This window comes from Phascolarctos cinereus, unplaced genomic scaffold (assembly GCF_003287225.1).
Source record: "Phascolarctos cinereus isolate Bilbo 61053 unplaced genomic scaffold, phaCin_HiC Scaffold_1;HRSCAF=81, whole genome shotgun sequence".
NCBI lineage: Eukaryota > Metazoa > Chordata > Mammalia > Diprotodontia > Phascolarctidae > Phascolarctos > Phascolarctos cinereus.
Genome location: NW_027555514.1, coordinates 100,084,760 through 100,094,631, shown reverse-complemented (window position 1 = coordinate 100,094,631; position 9,872 = coordinate 100,084,760). Strand labels below are relative to the sequence as shown.

At 44.9% G+C, this 9,872-nt stretch overlaps 1 protein-coding gene and 1 long non-coding RNA gene across 4 annotated transcripts; one reads left to right on the top strand and one right to left on the bottom strand.

Annotated features, from left to right (window-relative positions):
* The first annotated feature begins 3,272 nt into the window (after positions 1 to 3,272).
* Positions 3,273 to 7,007, top strand: TMEM139 (transmembrane protein 139). 3 transcript variants are annotated; one of them, XM_020997929.2, is made up of 3 exons: positions 3,273 to 3,355; positions 4,736 to 4,985; positions 5,191 to 7,007. In XM_020997929.2, the coding sequence occupies exons 2-3, from the start codon at positions 4,753 to 4,755 to the stop codon at positions 5,591 to 5,593; spliced, it is 636 nt and encodes a 211-aa protein (XP_020853588.1). In that variant the 5' UTR covers positions 3,273 to 3,355; positions 4,736 to 4,752; the 3' UTR covers positions 5,594 to 7,007. The 3 variants fall into 3 exon arrangements, with proteins under 3 accessions (XP_020853588.1, XP_020853587.1, XP_020853586.1); XM_020997928.2 differs by having other exon boundaries at positions 3,346 to 3,434; XM_020997927.2 differs by lacking the exon at positions 3,273 to 3,355 and having other exon boundaries at positions 4,609 to 4,985.
* A 235-nt stretch (positions 7,008 to 7,242) lies between these two features.
* On the bottom strand, positions 7,243 to 9,827 carry LOC144456910 (uncharacterized). The gene is made up of 2 exons (XR_013486136.1): positions 9,717 to 9,827; positions 7,243 to 9,141 (listed from the first exon to the last, which is right to left on the bottom strand). It is a non-coding gene; the product is annotated as an uncharacterized LOC144456910 (long non-coding RNA).
* Positions 9,828 to 9,872: the final 45 nt, after the last annotated feature.

The window sequence follows — 9,872 nt, the reverse complement described above, 5'->3', positions numbered from 1 at the left end:
ATTCAAGAATGACTACCATACAGGATAGGAACTATCCTTCTTTCATCCATTCATTACAATAATTTTGGAAAACATAACAATGCTAAATAAAAAACAGACCATCCCCCTCGATATAATCACTGTTCCCAAGAAGTTTACAATCTATTAACGAGACAATACTCATGTAAACAACCACAATACAAAGTAAGCCAGAAAAAAAAAGATATCAAGAAATTGTTATGAAATTTCATAGTAGAGAGAAATCGTTCCTAACTAAGATGGTAAGGAAAGGCTTCATTGAGTAAGTGGCCTTTCAGCTGACCCTTAAAAAGGCTCCCAGACTTCAACAGTCTGAAATCAGAGGTCCATTATAAATGAGAGAAACGGCATAAGGAAAGGCATGGAGATTAGAAAATTAGTTGTATATTTTGGAGATGGAGATTAGTATAGTTTACTCATAAATTAAGTGAAGAAGAGTGGAAGAGAAGACTGGAACCAGATTTGTGGGGGACTTTGAATTCTAGGCTGAGTTTGGAATCTATGTTGTCGGCAATGAAGAGCCACTGAATATTTTTAGCATCAGAATGACTTGATCAGATCTGCACACCAGAAAAACTAATTGATCTGGCAGCAGTGGGTAGGAAAGATTATAGGAACACCAACTTAAATCTGGGAGACCTTAGAGATTATTTATTTCATCCTTTACTTCTTACAGATAAGGGAATTGAGGCCTAGCAGAAGTCACCTGTCCCAGTTTACAAGGTAGTAAATGGAAAAGCAGCATTCAAAGCCAGGCCCTCTCATCCAAATCTGGCGATTCTTTCATTGCACCTTGCTGCCTCTAGGGAGCAGAAACTGAGAGTGAGAAGATAGTAAAAGGCTAGGCAAGGTAACTATGATCTTCGTCATAAAATAACATGTCTAATGCACAGGTGGGGCCCTTTGACTGAATCCAAACTTCACAGACCACATCTTAATAAGAGAAATTGTTCTGTAAAACTTGGACTAAGTCAAAAGGCCCCACCCAAGGACCTAGAAGGCACAGGTTCCCCACTGGGAAAAATGCTGAACCGGGGGTGGATTGGGCGGGGTAACAAGGGCCCAGGCCTGGATTTCACTAGTTGTTATAAACCTGGACAGATCTCTTCAGTGATCTGAGCCTTTGCTCCTTCATCCATTAAATGAGAGGGTTTGGACAAAATGATCTCTGAGGTTTCCTCCAGCTCTGAAATGTGATAAAACTCAGCTAGGGACAGTCACAGAGCAACCAGTCACCTCCTACTACCAGCCCCACACTTTGGATAAAGGGCACCAGGAGATATACACAGGAGAAACACAGATTTAGGCTGACAACTCAGTTATAAAAAGACATTCCTTTCATCACTTCGAGGCTATATAACAGTCATTCAGCAGTCAAACACACTCAGAGCCCTCAAATCTACAGTCTCTCTGGAGCCTTTTACCTACAACATGTTTATATGATGGCAAGAAAGACAAGACAAGGCACTTCATTATAAAAGCATGGATAAGCCTACACCTAAAAAAAAAATAAAACAACAAATAAAACCCAAAAACGAAGAGGTGCAGAATCATGGAAGGAATGAAGGCCTCTCTCCCTTCTTCTCTCAGCCCAGACTTTTCAGGTTTTCTGCCTTACCACTACCTCCTCCTCTCCCTCCTTAGTAGCTCAGTCCTTTGAAGGGTGGAAGAAGCAGGCAGATCTGAATGTAAAAAGCCAGAAGGTGGGAAGGGGTGAGGCTGAGACTGTCAAGAATTGGTGGGGATGTGGAGATGGCGATCAGAGTTTAGTTAGGAAAAGGAGTTGGGGACACAGGGAGGTGAGACTTGGTCTGTCATATCTGATAGTTGGTTGTTCCAAATTCTCTTCTAAAATAAATGCCTAAGGAAGTACCAGCCCCAACTCTCCCTCTCCCTATTTGACAAGAGAGATGTAGGGGGATCAACAGGACCCCCCCCCACTGGTAGATAAGAAGACCTTATACTGGTAGAGCATAATGGCATTTTACAGAAAGTCAGTCCTATATTCCTAAGACCCTTGGCTCCCTCCCTTCCCCTCAGCCTCTCCTTTTCCTCTCCAGCAGTCACTCTGCCCAAGCTGTTTTACTTGTCATTTAGCCAATACACACCCTTCAATGTACCCTTCCCTAGGATTCTCTCCTGTGGTTGGAAAGAGTCCAGCAATACACACATCATACCAATGGGATAGGAAGACTGGGAGGAGGGGGAAGAGCACAACACACAGCCTAATGGGGTTCTCTCCAGCACCCCCAAATTCTCTTTAGGCCTCACCTTCCCTCTCTACCAACCCAAAAGGGAACATGGACAAGATCATAGATTCAGAACTAGGAGGAACCCTAGAAGTCGTTATCTAGTTCAATCCTTTTGTTTTAAGGATGAGGAAACTGGGGGCAGCTAGGTGGATAGAGCACTGGCCCTGGTTTCCGGAGGACCTGAGTTCAAATCCGACCTCAGACACATAACACTTCCTAGCTGTGTGACCCTGGGCAAGCCACTTAACCCCATTGCCTAGCCAAAAAAAAAAAAATTTAAAAAAAAGGATGATGAAACTGAGGCCCACAGAGGTTAAGTAAGTTGTCCAAGGTACATGGGTACCAAGTATTAGGACTTCAAATCCCAAATGGGATTCGAATCCACATTTTCTGACTCCAAAGCTAGTATTCTTTCTACTGCATCATGTGACATCATCATCATCTTCCCCTTCTATCCCAGATATATACCCTGAGAGAGGAAGAGGGGAGGCTTAACTCTGGGAACTTGGGCTAGTTTTCCTGAAGCTGATATGCCCCTGGGAACCCCAGTGTCTTCATCGATATTCACTAGTTCCTGGAGTGTGAGGAGTCTTGTTTTCTTTATGCAGGTCTGGACAGCAAGTACTCTAGGCAGGGGCCTTCAGTCTTCCCCCACTCCACCCTCTTTCCCCCTTCAGATTGACCAGTAAATGAACCCTGTATTCATCTAACCCTTGTCTGAAGAATGCAATGTTTACTATTGTAAAGGACAGAACCTGGGAAACACTGAAGGTCATACGGGACAGGATTGCTGTAGTTTAGTCAGGGAATGAATCTACTGTGAGACAGAGGACACTTTGCCCCTACAGCAAAAAGCTGGGCAGCAGGGGTGGAGAAGCCACTCCCATTTAAGGCTTCTTGGAGTGTGGAGGTAGAGGCTGGAGAACTATATTTGGAGGTGCGGCTGAATGTCAGAGTTCAAGAAGGAGGAAAAAGTAGGGGTGTCCAGCTGAGATAACCCTTGGCACTCGGGCAGAGGAAAGGGGTGGGGCTGGTGACTCCTCCCCTAATACCACCTGATTTCAGAGGAGACTGGCCAAAGACAGGTGAGGTATACTTACATACCTGAGGCTGGTGACTGAAGATGAAGAAAGAAGGAAACCTCTAACTTGGGGGATGGGGGAGGTAACCATCCCTTTTTCTTGGCCCCTTTCCCTGACCAAGGGTTCCCTGCTCATTGGAGCTACTGGATCTGGCTGTAGGGGTGGAGAGGGGGAGGATGTAGAATTCTGCAGTGGGCTGGGGTCCTACCTGGACAATAAGGAAAGGGTTTTCTGTGCTAGATTCTGGGTGGGGACTCAAGGATCCTGACCTCAAAAAAGATTCTGGAGGAAGGGGGCATAAGCAGATATGGAGACAAGAAAAGAGAAAGACTTTGGGCTTCTATGTGTCCTATTCTTTCAAAGATCCCCTATCATGTATCCCTGTACTTGTGGCGCTTTGTCCTTGTAGGTGGAGCCTGGCTGACACAGCATGTTGGGGGGGAGGGGGGACTAGAACCCCACCCAAAAGGGACAGAAACTGGGGAGAGAGAGGGGAGTCGGACTGAGAAACTGGCATATGTGCTTGTGGGGAGGTAGGGGGAAGGGTAGTAAAGGGGATCAATCCAGTAAGGACAACAGGCCCCCTTGCCTAGATTCCAAAGATGCCTGTGTGCATTGAGGCCTAAGGCAATGTCTGCTGTGTCCAGAGCACTGGAAGGGAGAGAGAACCGGGGCTACCAAGGGGAAAGGAAGGGAAAGGAGACTGGGGGCTCTGACCAGTATTTAATCAAGAGGGTAGATATGGTTAACCTAGTGTCACGGCTGAGAAAGACATTCTGGGTTACTTCTCTGTAATATTGACTGTGTTGTCACTATTAGTTACCACAGACCCCTATCTTCACCCATACCCTCATAGTGTGATTGGCATACAGCACGGGTTCTTAATCTTGTTTGTGTCATGGCCTCTTTTGGCAGGCTGGTGAAGCTTAGGGACCCCTCCTCAGGATAATGTTTTTATATCATTGGAGGAAATGCTAAATTTCAGTTAGAGGTTAGTGGAAACAAATACGTTGGGTTTTTTTTTATCTCAAGTTCATGAATCCTCTGACATTTATCCCAGTCCTCTGCTAATCGAGTATAAAAATGCAAAGTATGGTCCACCTGGTATCTGACACTATTTCCCACTTCTCTCCCCCACCCTCCCAAAGCTTCTCTCTTGGTCCTGATTCTGATGACTAGTATAGACATAGCACTCATGCCTTTTTAAAAGAAAAATTTAAGCAATTTACTCTGCACTGGACTTTAAACAACAGAAGCAAGTAAGTATACCACTACAATTGTTTAAATGAATTTCAAGGTAATCATAGCTATGGCACCATGTTAGTTACTCCTTGTTTATGTTCTTCTGTTCTCTGAATGTTCCTTTGCCTCTCTTTTTTTCAGGAGCCCAGGCAGGGGCAATGTTTCCAGGCCAAGTGTGGAAGAAACTGGTGAAGATACTGACCTTCTTGTGCTGTGCCTCCACCCTCCTAGGGTTCACCCTGTTGGGTCTACAGACAGATATCAGACCTGTTGCTTATTTCTTCCTCTCCTTAGGTGGACTTCTTCTCCTTATCTGCCTCCTTTTTTGCTTCAAGGAATGGGGGCTCCAGGCAATGTCAACGGATACCTCTGGGGCCTCGAGCTCAGCAAGGTAAATTGAGAAGAATGGATGGAGGCACATATATGCCTTGGGCTCCTTCCACCAACCCTGTTCCCATGTGTCAGATATGGCTGGCCTGCTTCCCTATGTGACTGGGTTCAGAAAGGGGAAGAACTAGCAAAAGGGTGTGAGGGAACCCCAAGGATCTCCCAGGGGTTGGTTGGTGGAATACTGACCCTATGTATCTCCTTCTCAGGGACAACGCAGCCTTCGAAGTACCAAGCTATGAAGAAGCCGTGGTATCAACTCAGGGCCCCAACTCAGATTTGGGTGAGCCCCCACCATACAGCAGTGTGATCCCTTCATCGCTTCAGGAAGAGGAACCTAACCATTTGGCAGTACTCCCAGGAGCTCTCAGGCGGGGAAGGTCAGAAGGTACAATGACCCAGACAGAAGGCTCTTTGGGCAACCCAATCGGTCTTCGGCTTCAGGGACACCTAATAGAGTCCGAAACACCCCCACAGCAAAGCCTGCCACGTTTGGAGCCTCTTACCCCACCCCCAGAATATGAGATCAGTCTTAGTAACCATAATACCAATGATGACAATGTTCTGGGTGATGACAGTGTATTCTATGAGGAGGGCTGGACGCCTCCCTAAACCTGTGTTCCCTGGACATATGAAATTTCCCCATCAGTGATTTTCTTTACCTGGATAACCTGAGCAGGGACTGGTACCTGGCAAGAAGAAGAGGCCATCAGGGTACATTCCTCTTTCCAGAGATATGATATGACTGGCACCTCTATTTTGTCTCCATGCTTTGTGCCCACAGTGACAGGGTCCAAATGCCCTCTCCCTGTCCTCAGCCCTTAACCAACATTCCCCTACCAAAACTGGATGATGCAAGTGGAATGGCAAAACCATAAGGAAGGGGAAGTGGGACTGCTATGTACCCTCCCTACCATCCTCTAATTTCACAAGGAGAAGGAGGAACTGGATTTAAAACCTAACTCTTATCACTGATTGTGGCCTTGGACAAGTCACCTAATAATCAAAAATCGGATTTGGAAGAGCCTATAGAGGTAAGCTAGTCCAACCTTATCTGAGTAGGAATCCTTTCTCCAACATTCTTGTCAAGAAGTCATCCAGCTTCTCCTTGAGGACCTCCATTGAAGGGGAACCTACCACTTCCTGAAGCAGCCCGCTCCACTTTGGAACAGTTCTTATTGTTTACAAAATTCTTCCTCCCACAGAGCCAAAAACTGCCTCTCTCAAACTTCCGCCTATTGTGCCTTGCTTTCCTTTGTAGCCAGTCAGAGTTAGCCTAATTGCTCTTCCTTATAACTCATCACAGACTAGGTAGCTATCATGTTTTCCCTCCCTGAGTCTTCCCCCCTCCCAGGATAAACACTGCTTATTTCCCAATTGGCATTTGTTTAGCATATTCTCCAATTTTCTCACCATGCTGTTTACTCTGTAGATGCACAAGGTTGTCAAAAGTCTGTGGTAAAACCTTGTCCCCAGAACTGAACATAAGGTAGTACCCCGGATGTTAACTGACCAGGGCAGAGTACAGGGAATTATCACTTCCCTTGTTCTGACCTCTCTACTTCATTCAATCTAAGATTTCATTAACTTTTTTGGCTTCTATGTCACACTGTTGACTCATACAGCTTGTTGACCTCTAGGACCTCTATATTTTTTTTAATGCAAAATCCCATTTTCTTCCTTCTTTATTTGATTTTTTGAACTCATGAGTAGAACTCTACATTTAATCTTATTAAATGTCATCTTATTAAATTCAGCTCTAGCCTCAACCTCAAAAAGCCTTAGATTCCTCATTCTTAAAAATCAAAATAACAATTGTGTTAACAAATTCAGAATGTTGTCAAGATCAAATGAGAAGAAAGCCTGTAAAATGCTTTGTAAATTGTAAATTTCAACAGTTCATGATTTAATTATTATGCTGTCCTCCCATTCAATCAATCAATCATATATTTACTAAATGACTACTATGTACCACTATATCAGGCACTGGTGATACAAGTATAAGGTTCAAGACAATCCCTGCTTGCAATGAGTTTACATTCTCTCTCTTTTTTTTTTTTTGAGGCAATCAGGGTTAAGTGACTTGCCCAGAGTCACACAGCTAGTGTCATGTGTCTGAGGCCAAATTTGAACTCAGGTCCTCCTGACTCCAAGGCTGGAGCTCTTATCTACTGTACCACCTAGCTGCCCCCGAGCTTACATTCTAATGGAGAAGAGTACATATAAAAATATATACAGTATAAAATTAACAAATGTATATATACATATATAACATATATATAATTTGTATGTATAAATATACACACATGTGTATGTATATCTAGATATCTGGATATAGATGTACACACACAGACGTTACATAAATACAAGGTAATTTGGGAGGGAGGGCAGTAGCAGCTGGGAGCATCAGGAAAGGCTTCATGAAGAAGATGATGCCTGAGATACTTAAAGGAAAAGAGGAATTATGATGTGTGGGTAAATGGGTGAACAGCCATTGATAAGGCACATAGAGGATAAGACATGGAGTGTTGTAAGAAACAGAGAAGGCCAGTTTGACCTCCTCACAGAGAACAGAAAGGAGAATAAGAAGTTGATATTGAAGGAATGTTGTATTGCCATTATGGAGATGCTGTGGAAGTAGAAATGATTAAGATTTCCCAAATGATTGGATATTTGGGGTAAGGAAATGTTAGGAGTCCAGGATAGTTCTGAAATTATGAACTTGCAATATTGGAAGGATGGTGGTGCCTTTGACATAAATAGGGAACTCATCTGATGATGAGTATATATCTGAACTTAGGTCGAATTGTTCAAGGGCAAAAGACTTCAGTGAAGGAAAACAATTATTATTGTTATCAGTATTATTCCCAGGGACGCTGGAGGAAGACTTCTGTTAAGGTCCGGGCCAGGTAAGCTATGTGTTCTTGGCTCAGGGATTAGCAAGAAGCCAAACCAAAGCACAGCATTTTGTAGCAGAAAAGAGCACCTGACTGGGAGTTAGGAAACCTGGATTCTAATCGAGACTCTGGCACTAATTTGATGATATTAGGCAAGTTAATAGATTGAATGAATGAATAAAGCCTTTACTAAGTATTTATTAGTACAAAGCACTGTGCTAAGTTCTGGGGATAAAAATTTTAAAAAAAAGAATTCCTGCTTTCAAGGAATTCACATTTTAACGAGGAAGACAGCACTTATGAAAGAGTTCAGAGCAAATGAGATGGAAAAGTCCCAAGATCCTCAGGGTACAGCAGTAAAGCAGATGTCTTTGCTTTAATGTCATTGTAAAATGATACCAATTTCTGATGCTAAACCATTTGACAGTGCCAAGGACTCTTCTTTTCTGGGTCTTCAGTAGCTATGGTTGTAGTACCTGTAGGGCCAGGTTGCATCTCCACAGGGGTTGCTTCCCAGGATGATGGCCAAGGGTACTGGGTTGGAAGCATTGCTATTCCTAGGGCTGTTTGGTCCAGGGTTAAGGGCTATCATCAGCACATACTGCCTCCTGGTCTCTGACTTAGAATGCCTTGATGCTTCTCCTGGGCTGGCTGGCCTGTCCTGTGTGTGGGAGTTGCGGCAGGTGGTGGGGATGGCAGTACCCTTCTCTGCAGAAGTAGTGCTCCTAACGATGGCTGTGAGGGCTGGGCTGTGAGCAGGCAGGACCAGTGGTTTGAGGGGCGTTCTCACTCCCCAGGGCTTCTATGCCTATTTGATTGTTGTTTCTGGTGGTAAAGAGGAAGGTGGGCCCCATCTTCACAATGATTTTTCAATGATGGCTGTGAAGAGTGGGCAGAAAGCAGGTCTGATGTTTTTTTTGTTTTTTTGTTTTGTTTTTTGTTTTTACTTTTGAGGCATTTGGGGTTAAGTGACTTGCCCAGGGTCACACACTAGTACGTGTCAAGTGTTTGGTCTGAGGTCGGATTTGAATTCAGGTCCTCCTGACTTCAGGGCCAGTGCTCTATCCACTGCACCATCTAGCTGCCCCAGGTCTGATGGTTTGGGGGGGCACTGTTGGGCTCAGGGTGCCGGGCTGTCTCCATCAGAGTCAGAGGGGAAATGGTGGTCAAGGCCACGTTTGACTTGCCTGGCACATGATACCCGTTGTCTATCCCTCTAGGAACCTAATTGTTTCAAGTAACATAACCCCTCTTCTTACGCCTCTGAAAAAGCAAAGAGGTGAGTGGTAGGCTGACAAATATTTAACAACTGGCTCTCCAAAATCACAACAAAATTAACAAAACAATAAATCAAACCCTGATTTGTCGTGTTTGCAAATTTCTGAGGTTTAAAGGCTCACACTGTAAACTTAACAACCAGTTTTCAACACACCCTTTGAACCTCATACTTTCTTTGGTTCCCCTGAGATCTGAAATGAGATATGGGTCTGAATGGCCTTTAATTCAATGACCTGGATTCAAGTCCAAGGTCTGCAACTTTTCAATCGGTATGACCTTGGGCCGCCAATCACAGCCGTCTCTGAGCCTCAGTTCCGCCTCGGTAAAGTGGGAGTGGAGGGGGTGACGTTCTAGGAGTTAATTAAGCCTTCTTTCCGCTGGCTATCACTTTAAAAAAAAAAAAGGGAGCCAGTGCATGGGGTCTTAGAATGGGCGGGCAAATACGTCAGTTTCCGCGGGAATCTACGACCAATCCAATCCCTACGTGGGGAGCGAGCACGTCGTCTCCGTCTCCCCCCTCCCATTCCACCCCCCTCGCCTTTTGTCTCTCCCCCACCCACCGTCATCTTCTATCTTCTTCCGGGAGAAGGCCGAAAGCTCCGAAGCGGGACGCTCTGCGCCTGCGCACGCCTCTCCGGCGGCGGCTAGAATGCCGCAGCTAATGGTTTGGTCCGGGGGCGGACCAAATGGCCGTGCGCATGCGCATTCAGCATCTC